This window comes from Girardinichthys multiradiatus, chromosome 1, assembly GCF_021462225.1.
Source record: "Girardinichthys multiradiatus isolate DD_20200921_A chromosome 1, DD_fGirMul_XY1, whole genome shotgun sequence".
Taxonomy (NCBI): Eukaryota; Metazoa; Chordata; class Actinopteri; order Cyprinodontiformes; family Goodeidae; genus Girardinichthys; species Girardinichthys multiradiatus.
In genome coordinates this window covers 24,858,658-24,872,651 of record NC_061794.1, presented here as the reverse complement: position 1 = coordinate 24,872,651, position 13,994 = coordinate 24,858,658, and the positions used below count along the sequence as shown (strand labels likewise).

General features: G+C 41.7%; 1 protein-coding gene across 2 annotated transcripts in view; it reads right to left on the bottom strand.

Moving 5' to 3' along the window:
- The window catches only part of znf385a (zinc finger protein 385A), a 107,875-nt gene that overhangs the window by 23,394 nt on the left and 70,487 nt on the right, over positions 1-13,994 (bottom strand). For both annotated transcript variants that reach the window (XM_047381800.1, XM_047381888.1), the window contains one exon: positions 4,590-4,764. In XM_047381800.1, coding sequence (XP_047237756.1) covers positions 4,590-4,764 — 175 coding nt within the window. The remainder of the gene's footprint in view (positions 1-4,589; positions 4,765-13,994) is intronic.

Sequence of the window (13,994 nt, the reverse complement as noted above, 5' to 3'; positions counted from 1 at the left end):
CACTTCTCAGTCCCTATGCTTTCTGGCTGATGTTTTGGTCACTTTTGAATGTTGGTGGTGCTTTCCCACTCGTGGTAGCATGAGACGGACTCTACAACCCACACAAGTGGCTCAGGTAGTGCAGCTCATCCAGGATGGCACATCAATGCGAGCTGTGGCAAGAAGGTTTGCTGTGTCTTTTAGCGTAGTGTCCAGAGCCTGGAGGCGCTACCAGGAGACAGGCCAGTACACCAGGAGACGTGGAGGAGGCCGTAGAAGGGGAACAACCCAGCAGCAGGACCGCTACCTCCACCTTTGTGTAAGGAGGAACAGGAGGAGCACTGCCAGAGCCCTGCAAAATGACCTCCAGCAGGCCACAAATGTGCATGTGTCTGCAAAAACAGTTAGAAACTGACTCCATGAGGATGGTATAAGGGCCCGACATCCTCAAATGGGGGTTGTGCTCACAGCCCAACACCGTGCAGGACGCTTGGCATTTGCCAGAGAACACCAGGATTGGCAAATTCACCACTGGCGCCCTGTGCTCTTCACAGATGAAAGCAGGTTCACACTGAGCACATGTGACAGACGTGACAGTCTGGAGACACTGTGGAGAGCGATCTGCTGCCTGCAACATCCTTCAGCATGACCGGTTTGGCAGTGGGTCAGTAATGGTGTGGGATGTCATTTCTTTGGAGGGCCACACGGCCCTCCAGGTGCTCGCCTGAGGTAGCCTGACTGCCATTAGGTACCGAGATGAGATCCTCAGACCCCTTGTGAGACCATATGCTGGTGCGGTTGGCCCTGGGTTCCTCCTAATGCAGGACAATGCTAGACCTCATGTGGCTCGAGTGTGTCAGCAGTTCCTGCAAGATGAAGACATTGAAGCGATGGACTGGCCCGCCCGTTCCCCAGACCTGAATCCGATTGAGCACATCTGTGACATCATGTCTCGCTCCATCCACCAACATAACGTTGCACCACAGACTGTCCAGGAGTTGGGGGGATGCTTTAGTCCAGGTCTGGGAGGAGATCCCTCAGGAGACCATCCGCCATCTCATCAGGAGCATACCCAGGTGTTGTAGGGAGGTCATACAGACACGTGGAGGCCACACACAATACTGAGCCTCATTTTGACTTGTTTTAAGGACATTACATCAAAATTGGATCAGCCTGTAGTTTGTTTTTCCACTTTAATTTTGTGTGTGACTCCAAAACCAGGCCTCCATTGGTTAATAAATTTGATTTCCATTGATGATTTTTGTGGGATCTTGTTGTCAGCACATTCAACTTTGTACAGAACAAAGTATTCAATGAGAATATTTCATTCATTCAGATCTAGGATGTGTTATTTGAGTGTTCCCTTTATTTTTTTGAGCAGTGTATTTGTGTTTCACTTAGTGAGTTACTGAAATAAATAAACGTTTCACCAATATTCTAGTTCATTGAACAGGTCTGTACGGATTCGAGGCAAATGTACCGGTCTTGAATGTGAGACCAGATTCTGCAACTATTATTAATTATTAAAGATCAACGAAACTCAATGCAGGACTTTCATCCATAATGCATCTGGGTGCATTTTCCCAGTTTGCTCTGAATTTGAACCCTGAGTAATGCACAGAGATAATTTAGTTATTCATCTAACGTGCATCTTGTTTTCTACGCTGCAACTGTTTTAGGTAGATTTGACCCAATAAACCCTTACAGAAACAAAAACACAATAAAGTCCATTAAGCCTTTCAAGCTGTCAGCAAAAAAAGCATGAAAGATGATCAGCTCTGTGTTACCCAATACTACCATCAGGTCCCCGCAACCCAAGCTGTCACATGAAAGTCATCTGTTTAATTGACCTTTGGTGTGTGATTGTTTGTGTGCTGTAATATAAGGGCGGTTTTAACATGGCCCTTCATTAAAGTGGGAGTGTCAGACAGCACAATGATAAAGAGGAAAGGCGAAGGAGAGGAAGGGGGAGAGAGCAGAGTTTCTCTCCAGTATAACTGCTGCCTCTCCATCAACTTCAGGCCTCGCCAAAACCTCTTTCTCACCAGTACAAATCCCTCAAAGCCAAGGGCCTCCTCGTTAGGGATAACTTCAACCACAAAGCCTATGAGGGCTGTAAAACCACTTCTGTGAACTATACAGTTGAGGAGGCAACAGCATTCAGATCATACCCTCTCACAGCTTTAGCACTCAGCAAGGTCTCCATATGTCATGTTCTTGGTCGTTCACTTCTGACTGCATTTGATGTATTAATGAAAAACGATGGAGCACATAAAATAAAGGTCGGTGTACACATAGCAGGCCAGGCTGCTACTGTTTTATATCTGTTTCTCTCAGACGACAAATAGATATCTACAAAAAGATAATTTACAGGAAATAAAAAATCAGGGTCAAACACAAAGGCTGCACAACAATGTTCCTCTGTGGGAACTTTAGTCGTCCATCTGAATGTTTTGCCTGGACCTGACCATACTGTTTATTTATGTTTACATAAGTTTATGCCTATAACCTCCTGTGTCTGTCCCCGAGGGGGCTCCACATCCCACACCACAGTGTCTGTCCCCTGACAATGCTTTGCCGGTTAAGGAAGTGCACAGCTGCATGCTCCCAGAGAGAGGTCTCGCCACCACTGTGCTGAGGATCAAAATAAAGACACACACACACAAGCCACCATGCATGCTGCAAAATCAGGAAGAGCCAAGGTTTCAGGGTCACGAGAAAAAGGCTGGATGGAAAAAGACATTCTTTCACATGTTTCTACTTTCGGATCTCCATCATTCCTGGCTTTGTGTTGGCCTGTCGTGCATTTGGAGTTTGTCTCAGAAAATCTCAGTAATGGAGACAGATTTAGGGGTTGATCCCATGAGCCCCCTGAGAGGAAAAAGACTAAAAAGGACAGGTGTTCCTACTTGTCTGGGACCAGCTAGAAAAAAAGTGCCCAGGCAAAGGCAGAGAAATCCTAAGGTGTTTGCTCTGGTGGTCTTCATCAAACACAAGTTTAATTTTTTTTTACTTCAAATGTTTGCACTCAGGTCCCACATCAATACTGTGAAAATGTCTTGTAAACAGTCAGCTACAGAAACCTTTGCAAATGTCACTATAACATGGCAGGTCTACTCACTGCCTGCCTTTTGATCCAAATGCAGCAACAATGCAGAGAGAATGGAAAACTAAGAGAGACAAAAGGCCTGAAACCAGACAGCACTCAGAATTAAAGCTTGAAAAAATAAGATGAGCCAAGCAAGGAGGGCTCAAGTAAGGCTAAGACAACAGGGACAAAGCCAGAGATGTTCTGCTAAAGAATGAGCATGCAATGTCCCTTCTAACCATTATTCACCTTGCCAACAGTAAATAAAGTCCCATTAAAGTCAGATCAGCTGCTGTCGCCGTCCTTTCTGACTCTTCGTCTTCTGCTGTCCATATTTAATATTGTAGTCTCATCTTTATTATTTATAACCAAACAGTCTTAGCAGCTATTACCACCATGTTTAAACTACTACAACATGTTCTATTCTGATTCAGCTGGAAATTGTATGGTACCTCCCAGAAGGTCATTCAACAGACTTCAGAAAGTAATCATGCCTTTTTTAATCTGTCTACATATTGCCATGTAATGCCCACAAACTTCGGGATTTTTCATTGGTATTTTATATAAACGTAGTCCATCATTGTGCAGTGGAAGGAAAATGATACGAAAGTGTAGCATGCATTGGAATTTGCCTTTCGCCGCAATCATAACTCCAAGTCTTTTGGGGCATGTCTACTAGCTTTGCACATCTAGACACGGAAACGTCTGCCATTCAGGGCCTCAACTCAGTCAGACTGAGTGAAGAGCATCTGTAAAAATAAATTTAAGCAACTGATATAATTTCTTAATTGGATTTAGGTGAATACATTGTACCATACTAACTCAAACCTTTAAGGCCTTTCCAGAACCGTTGGATTTATGCTGAAATTAAATGCACACCCAGGTGGACTCTGTTTGTTAATTAGCTGAGCTTTGTAGGCAATTGATTGCACTGGATTTAATTCAGTAAGAAGGGTAAATATAAATGAATGCCTCAATTTTAAACCTTTTGTTTGTAAAACAATAATTTCCTGCCACTATAGTCATTAACAACTTTGTGTTTGTCAATCACATAAAAAGTCTGAGAAGTTTGTGATTTTATTGTAATAAAATATAAAATAAATTCCAAATTGTATGAATTTAAGCTGCTGTAGATTTGAAATAACCTGCTAGTTTTACTCTGAAGCTCAGTTTGATTTTCTGAAACTGTGGTTAGCCTTAAATCAGGAAAATGTTTTCACCCTCATAACATTCTGTTATCAGCAGGTTCTGTGAGACGGTGTTTCTGAAGCCAAATCAAACCACACAGAGAGAAGTTTTCTTAGAGCACGTTTCTCACAGAATCAACTACACACTGCAAAGCCACTGTGATTAGAAGCCTTTTTGAAGATTTAGAAGATCTTTACATATTTCCATGATATATTCCAGCGAAATGTTAAGCCCTGAACATCCTGCGTAGATGGAGATGATTATGTTGCACAATTAGAGGATCACACAGGCACTTTTTTGTTTCTATGACTGGTAGCATTTTCTCCTGTCTCACCTGCTTTGCCAGGCTCACAGTCCTGGGCAGTGCCAGGGGCTCCAGGTGGGGACGGGTGCGAGGTCTGGGGTAGGACATGAGGCTTGTCCCCCTCCTGAGGGCGACTCTTGGACGTCTCAATGCCTTTAACTCTCCTGGCGTGGCGGTTCCCCTTGTAGTGGGCCTCTGCCTGGCTCTATGGAACAACAAGGAAAACATTTTATGTTGAAAAAAGACACCAACAATGACAGGTAGAGAACAGGTGGGATTGGATTTTCTGTCAGGTCTGCATGTGAACCTATTACCTTATGCTTTCATGCTATTTAATCTACGTAGATGTCAAGGCAGGAGGAAAGGAGGCTTTCAGAGGAGATGGAGAACAAGGAGGATCAGAAAAGAATATACAATGATGCTTTGATGGCTTAAAAAAGACAGACTAGTTAGACCAGTTTTTGCTCTAACCAGTTGTTCATAAATATTAACTTTTTTATAGATGACATATTTTTATGTGACCATTACTTCTGTCTGTAAATGACATAAAGCCTATTACTTCTCATAAATAAAAATCTATGTGTACTTTACTCCTGTTAAAGATGCCAAAAAAGCTTTAAAAAACAGCCAGAAGGGTAGGTTGGAATAAGATACGCTCTGGTACGTGCTGATGACAACTCAAGTGTGATATTTGTCTGCATTTGAAGAGCTGGAAAGTTATAGTTGTTGCTACTTCTGCCAGGATTACATCAGACAACGGCACTGAGTTCACGGGAACAATCTTTCTGTCACTGCTTTCCAGGAACGCCAAAGACATGACACATTAGCACCTTTTTGCACCTATCAGAAACAAACAGAACTTTGAAATAGCAAGGTGTGTGTTGGTAGACGATGATTTTCCCAAAGAGCTGTCGACATACTGTGTAAAGTCCGCCGAAGTAATTTATAGCAGGTGTTCTAACACACATGTTGAACAGCCCTTCTGTACTAAAGCAGACCTGATATTTCAAAGATGAAAGGATATTGATCAATGTTGTGTGCAGACAGACGGGCCAAGAGAAAGCTTGACCCAACATGTGATGAGAGGAACTGTGCTGGTCATGATTAAACAGCCCGTCATGTCGGGTTTAGTGTTGTAAGCACAGGCTAGTGAGTTCATAGCAAAAGCTTTTGTTGAATGCTAGATTCTGACCCATTCAGAGATGACTGGTAATGATTCCAACAAGAAGAGATGCGTGAAAGGCAGGTCAGAGCCACAGAGTGTTGAAAAGAGGAAGTAGGGTTCACTAAGTGACAAAAACAACTGATTCAGAGAAGGGGTTATGAAGGAGGAATGCAAACTCACAACAGCAAGCTTTAGTTTTACCAGTATGTGAAGCAGAATAGCCATCCACCAACAACTATGCAGGAGGGTTTGTATTTTGCACAGTTGTTGAAAGAACTGAAATAAGGAACACTTAATTCTCGGAGTTCAGTATACGGTCTAAAATGTAAACATGTCGACGGTACGTATTATTTAATTTCTTCTGGCCGTTTTCTTTGGCAAGAAACCCACTGAGTGATGTCAATCAGCAGACATAGTGGCAGCAGTTTTTATTAAACCTGCCACATAGTTTAAGACATATTTGGAATGCAAATGTTGCCCGTTAGCTAGAAGTCCTATATTTGACATCAGCTACATCTGGTCCTTCTTCAATAAGATGACTTTATGAATTGTTACAACTTGAGAAAAACATGCACTCTAAAGTAAAAACCATCATAAGAGAGGTTAATTACATAAATCTTGAAGCTCAGGAAGAACAAGAGTAACAATAAAACCTAAAGGAAAACAAAATGAACAGTAAGAAAAAGGTGTGTTTATGTCTATATCATCATCACAATATTCGGCAATAATTTTTAATGTCTCTGATGGACCGGCGACCTGTCCAGGGTGAACCCCACCTTTCGCACATAAACCGATGGAGATAGGCACCAGCTCCGCCGTGACCCTGCACGGAAGAAGTGGGTATAGAAAATGGGTGGATGGATATTTTAATGTCGTGTTATCCTAATATGCAGCCCTAAATTCAAGCCTGGAAAAATGGCACAGAGATTATTTCCAAAAGCTCGTAAAGATGATCTCTTGATGACAGACTAGCTACTAGCTAATGTGTTTGTTCAGAAAGTCAATTGTCAGGAGGTTGTGTGGACATTAAGACAGTCTGTCTATAGCTGCAGTGTTACTATGCAGAGGTATCTGAGTCAGGGACAACATGGTGGGTGAGATGAGGTTTTTATGCAGAGCTGTCCCCTAAAGTCTTAATATAAGGTGATCGTACACAAACAGACATCGCTTCACAGGCACACAACACATACTCTAATGCACAAGTCAAATTTGTTTAAACATGTTTGTCGTGTGTTAATCCATATTTATCTTCTTCAATAAAAAGAGCAAACAGGCTCCTCGCTGATATCTTTGGTACTTACTATGTCATTTCTGCATTTGATATCACGAGTACATTAAGAGAGAAAATTTGTCATGAAGGATGCTCTTTCAACCAGTTAACTTTCCCTGAGAGCCCAGCAATGTCTTTATTGATTCAGGAGGCTGGATTACTTATAGTTGCCAGGGAGAGATTTCGTCTGGATGAGCAGCTGACAGCTGCGATGAGCGCTGAAAGGCTTGGACACTGAGGACATCACACTGATCACAGGCTCAAGTGTGGAGATCGTCTGGCTTGGCGAAGCAGGCAGGGGGTGATGAGTAATGTTACCAAGTCTGATTGTTTATGTTAGCTACATGTGGGTGTGTTTTAGCATCTCAGAGGACAGCTGTCACGATGAATCATAAAGAGAAAGGTTATGTTAAGCAGGTACTATCTTACCTGCATTAGATACCTCTGCAGGCGTGCTCATTTTGGACAGATTAGTTGATTCCAGCTGATGGTAATGGATAGTCCTTGATGAGCCAAGAACAAAGTTGACTTCCACCATCTTAACTTTCCTGTAGTGTTAGCTTTCTGTTACTATTCACGGTGTTTGGGGGTTGGTTTAGACCCCAGTCTTAAAATCAACAAAACAATTACTCAAAATGCCTTTTATTGCCTAATTCGTTTTATAACTCTTGGTTACTTTATTAGGCTTCCTTATCCATCAAAAAATTGCTTTACTATTTTCACAGTGGCATCCTATGAGTGTTTCTTCAGGTTTCATCACATTTTCTATAAAACAAAGTTAAATGAGAATGTCAGAAATAAATAATTGGTTATTATGTTTTCTGACTGTTACTAAGGGGTATTATAACAAATCTATTGAATAAATTAATTGTATTTATTGATTTTTTAAATATTTAACTAGATTAACATCTTTAGTGTTGGAGTTGGAATTGACCCTTATGTCAAATCAAGTTCAGTCATATGAAGGACTATGCGTTTTCCTAAGTTTTTATCCAGAAAGCCACTCACAGATTTGCCTATGTAAATCTGAAGATTCAGAAGGGGCATTTTCCATGAAAGGGGACACAACGTTCATCAACTGTCACCTCTGGCCCTGGGTTGAACATCACTGGAAGAAGTTTCACCCATCTCTCCCAAACATCCTGGATGGAAGCAAGTTTGTCAGATTTCATTCGAGTGTCTCTGTTGTCAAATCTGAGGGTTCTTGAGATCATTCGAAAGGAAGTGACATTGTTGCTGTGATAGTACACTGCTCAAAAAAATAAAGGGAACACTGAACTAACATATCCTAGATCCGAATGAATGAAATATTCTCATTGAATACTTTGTTCTGTACAAAGTTGAATGTGCTGACAACAAAATCACACAAAAATCATCAATGGAAATCAAATGTATTAACCAATGGAGGCCTGGATTTGGAGTCACACACAAAATTAAAGTGGAAAAACACACTACAGGCTGATCCAAATGTGATGTAATGTCCTTAAAACAAGTCAAAATGAGGCTCAGTATTGTGTGTGACCTCCACGTGTCTGTATGACCTCCCTGCAACGCCTGGTCATGCTCCTGATGAGACGGCGGATGGTCTCCTGAGGGATCTCCTCCCAGACCTGGACTAAAGCATCCGCCAACTCCTGGACAGTCTGTGGTGCAACGTTATGTTGGTGGATGGAGCGAGACATGATGCCCCAGATGTGCTCAATCGGATTCAGGTCTGGGGAACGGGCGGGCCAGTCCATAGCTTCAATGTCTTCATCTTGCAGGAACTGCTGACACACTCCAGCCACATGAGGTCTAGCATTGTCCTGCATTAGGAGGAACCCAGGGCCAACCGCACCAGCATATGGTCTCACAAGGGGTCTGACGATCTCATCTCGGTACCTAATGGCAGTCAGGCTACCTCTGGCGAGCACCTGGAGGGCCGTGTGGCCCTCCAAAGAAATGACATCCCACACCATTACTGACCCACTGCCAAACCGGTCATGCTGAAGGATGTTGCAGGCAACAGATTGCTCTCCACGGTGTCTCCAGACTCTGTCACGTCTGTCACATGTGCTCAGTGTGAACCTGCTTTAATCTGAAGAGCACAGGGCGCCAGTGGCGAATTTGCCAATCCTGGTTTTCTCTGGCAAATGCCAAACGTCCTGCATGGAGTTGGGCTGTGAGCACAACCCCCATTTGTGGACGTCGGGCCCTCATACCATATTCATGGAGTCGGTTTCTAACCGTTTGTGCAGACACATGCACATTTGTGGCCTGCTGGAGGTCATTTTGCAGGGCTCTGGCAGTGCTCCTCCTGTTCCTCCTTGCACAAAGGTGGAGGTAGCGGTCCTGCTGCTGGGTTGTTCCCCTTCTACGGCCTCCTCCACGTCTCCTGGTGTACTGGCCTGTCTCCTGGTAGCGCCTCCAGGCTCTGGACACTACGCTAAAAGACACAGCAAACCTTCTTGCCACAGCTCGCATTGATGTGCCATCCTGGATGAGCTGCACTACCTGAGCCACTTGTGTGGGTTGTAGAGTCCGTCTCATGCTACCACGGGTGTGAAAGCACCACCAACATTCAAAAGTGACCAAAACATCAGCCAGAAAGCATAGGGACTGAGAAGTGGTCTGTGGTCCCTACCTGCAGAACCACTCCTTTATTGAGTGTGTCTTGCTAATCGCCAAAGATTTCCCCCTGTTGTCCATTTCATTTGCACAACAGCTGTGAAATTGATTGTCAAACAGTGTTGCTTCCTAAGTGGACAGTTTGATTTCACAGAGGTTTGATTTACTTGAAGTTATATTGTGTTGTTTAAGTGTTCCCTTTATTTTTTAAGCAGTGTATTTCTGCCAGATGATGCATCTCAGAGGCCTTTATTGGCCTCCTTGCTGGATCTGTGCACGCAAGCAAAAAAGAAGAATACCAATATAGGAAACCAGAAGAGTTGGCTGTCAGTGGGCTGATGACTAACAGTGTTAGTGAGGTAAAATTGTTTCGGTGTGGGCAAAAGTTCTAATTTTTTTAATCATTTATAATAACGGGCTCAGACCTCAACACAACAAAGGTCATAATTTTTACCAAAGTCTTTTAAAATTATTTGAAGTTAAATGTTTTGGCTTTATTTTGATAATACAAAGGTTCCTGACAAAGTCAAAAACCTTGATGCAATGGACAACATTTATGTGGTACTTTATGTATTCCAAACTGAAAGGGGTCAGTGGTGACCCCAACACCAAAGGAAGGTTAAAACAATTCCAATGTAAAAAAAATGTCAAACAATTCTTGCAAATGTTGTTTTATAAGCCTAAAAATGTCATACTGTTTGCACTGGACCTTTCGTTACAACGACGAAAAAAATGGAGATAGGAGGCAAATAGGAAACTTAAAGCATTTCCTGTTATGGTTCTGTTTTGACAGTTTTGTTTGACGTTTTGTCTCATTTTGGCTTTACTTCACTCAGTGGCAGATTCACTTTTTTAGTTGATTTGGACAGGGTACATGTGACATTACAGGTGGAAAAGGTTTTTCATGGTCTCATTTATTGTGTCACAAACGCCTGACACATTAACGGGTAAAATACTTAATGCTTCTAACGTTTTAGCAGAATCTCACTCCAAAAATCCGGAAATGTTCCTTTAAAACTCTGCAGCACTTTTTAAAGAGCGCATGTTTCCTGTAAATTCGGATCTTAACTGTTCCCTGTCAAAAGGAACTTATTGAAGTGCTCCAGCAAAGCCTGCAGATTAGGGTGGAAAAAGTTACATAGCCTGCTAAGAAAGAAGTGATAACTCAGATGATAAATATAATGTAGAGAAATAGGCAAGTACATAAACACCATGTTATTCTCTCCTATCAAGCCAGTTGGATCAGCAGCCAAAGATGTAATTAATCTAATATTATTAAAACAGTGTGTATAGTCAACTATAACTGCTGCACAGAGCTGCACAAAAAAGGAAAATCAAATAATGGAGAAAAGCACCCTAAATATGTGAATACTGCTATTCCTTATGATAAAGTTTTAATCTAAACTTTCATAATTATAATTATAAGAAGAAACCAGAGATGTAGTATGGCTACTGACCTTCGCACAAGACAAAGAGGAGAAAAAAGATGGTATACATTGAACAAGTGAGGTGAAGGAAGGAGAAGAGCAGTGAAGAGACAATGACACATATAAGAGATGTGTATCAGCCTCTTTCTGCTGCAGCAGCTGTGACGTCAGCCAGTGCAGCTCCACAGAAACTGTGATGTCACTATTGCAGCATGCCACAAGGGTTATTTTGCATCACCCAGCGTTTAGCACCTCACACCACCACACAGCGTTTAGACAACAGGGCATGAACCCTCCCTCCAATCTTCTGGTCCTGTCCTTCTCCTTCAAGTCCCCTCTCTGCCAGTTACCCAAGATGCACCGCTGCTGTCGGAGCTAGACGTTAATCCATACCCTTGACGAATGCATCTTATAATAAGTAGTGGCAGCCAATTTTAAGCATTTCCACAATGTAAATAATGCAGCGTCAGAGAGGGAGGAAAATAGAAAGATGGGGGGAAGGAAACTACAAAGGAACATTGGATAATAGAGCAAAAAGGAGGAGGGGCAGATTGAGGCGAGCTGGATTTTGTTTTAGAACAAATGAAGAGCTTTTACCTTAGCAACCGATTTAACCAATAAATGTGTCCACACATTCAACTGTGTCCAAGTATGAAAAAATGGATGCAACCAAAATAATTTTTTTAAATTAATAATAAGGCTTTTTATGACATTTTAATTTTCATGAAAAAAAAAACAATATGGGTAGAGAGCTAATCTTTGGCAATAAGGATTGTTTTCCTCTAGCATGGAGACAAAGGAGAACACAAACAAAGCACCAGTGCAAGTTTGACAATGCTCATATACCTCAGTTTGTCCTTTCACTCTTGATCACACTTGAAATGATCATGAGAGTGGGAATGAGTCAGTATAGTCCTGCAAAACATGCTCTGAATAATTAGCAAAACTGAAACCAAAAATAAACAAATGCTCATAAATAATCAACATTTGTGTTATAGAGTCATATTCAATAAACTAGAATATGTGTTCTAAAGAGGCTTGTTCATCAGATTAAGAGCATTTTTTGAAAATAACAACCTTTAAGCAGGTATAACACACAACGTTTAAAAAGCCCACGTTTCTGTAATACATTTTTTTTACCCTTCAAACAAACCTACCTCACAGAAGTTCCAGTAGGTGTTAGTCTTTAGAACTACTAATGAACTCAAGGTACGACCATTAGAGGTATTTATTCTCTTTTTTATTTTACATACGTTCTACAGTGAGGTTTACTTGTATTCTTTATGGCTACAGAAAACCCCCCTGAGCCATGTGTTAAGACCCCTGCTAGGTTTCCAGATAATCCAGCAATAAAAATGCATGGAAGTGGGTCATGGGAGTGACTTTTAAGAACCAATCATACAGAACATCATGCAGGTATATTTCATTGTGGTTTCTAGTATTATGTAAAGGTCTCTCCATCATTGGATTGCATTAAATTTAAAAGTAAAATAAGACAATGTACCTTAAGAGAATATGTTTTTTCCATTTTTCCTGTATAACTTAATGCTGCTTGAAACATAAGTTGTCTTAAACCTACTAAAAAGTTTTCAAATGGGTGAGTTTTCCAGCTTCATAAGTGTCTCTTTTCTTCTTAGCTTTCATCATTAACGGACCAAGCAATGTAAAGTCCTAAAATTCTTTACCGATTTATATTCATAACAACATCTATCATGACTTCTAAACTAAAGGGGCCAAGTGCATGATCTCTAGCAGTGGGTCTCAAAGTATTTCATATACGTAAACATGTCTGACTGCTTCCTGTTGCCTGCGAGGACACTGGAGAAGTCTACAAAGAGAAGATTACAGCCCTGCTGCTCCCTGACCACATGGAAACCATGATTGTAGATGTGCAGTGTATATATAGCAGCGGTCTACTCCTTAATGTTGTGTATTATGCGTGGCTGCACAACAGGGCCCTCAGTTCTGCACCACAGAATCTGTAGAATCACACCTAAATTATACAGTCTGCGCATATTTTGCACTGATGTTGTCATGTGCCCATCCTAATTATCCGCACAGAACAAAGAAAACACAGAGCTCTGGGTTTGGAATTACTATTCATGCTACACTTCCAGTTTTGGCTTCATTCATCAGTCGTATATCCAGGTTGGTGATGGGGGTGTAAGGTTTATTATGTTTATCAGAAGTGTTCCTAACATGTTTTAGGTCTCAGTCAAACTTCCTACTGTTTATGCTGCAGTGCTTTTTGCTGCAGTGATTGTTGCTTCTGCTAACTCCACGCTGTCTTGCAATAAATTCCAGAGGGGTCAAATGAGCCAAGACATGGACCAGAGAAATGCACAACATTCTCTGCACCAATATCTGCTATTTGGGGAGGCATCATGAGCATATTCCAAGTGGAGAAAATGTGGAGAAAACAATATATGATAGCCACAGTAAAACGTGCAAATTAATTCCCAAAGCAACATGAGACATATCACAGCGTATCAGAACTGATTTCACAAAAACTAAGTTTCATTTAGTAGCTTGTAGAACCATCTTAAGCAACACTATCTCTAATTCCTCAAGTTCTTTGTAAATGATTTAGTTGGGTACTTTGTCTCACTTCTTTGTGCTGTACTAAATTATGAACTGTTTAGTGAGGATAGTGAGCATTTACTCCTGCCCGGGTTAATTCAGACCTCTCTGCAGAATTTCACTATGATTTAAAAAATGTCACGTTTTTGTCATGACCAAAATGATCAGATCCTGGATACAAGTGGCAAGAATATGCTTCCTCCAGAGGGTGGCTGGACTCAGCTTTATAGATTAGGTGGGGAGTTTTGTTATTGAGGGGGAGCTCAAAGTATAGTTGCTGCTTCTCCTGCAGAAAGGTGTCAGTAAATGTGGTTCGGGCTTCTGATCAGGTTCACATCTCACCAGCAGGAAACCCCAGTGGGACAGGCGCCCATGGGACAACATTG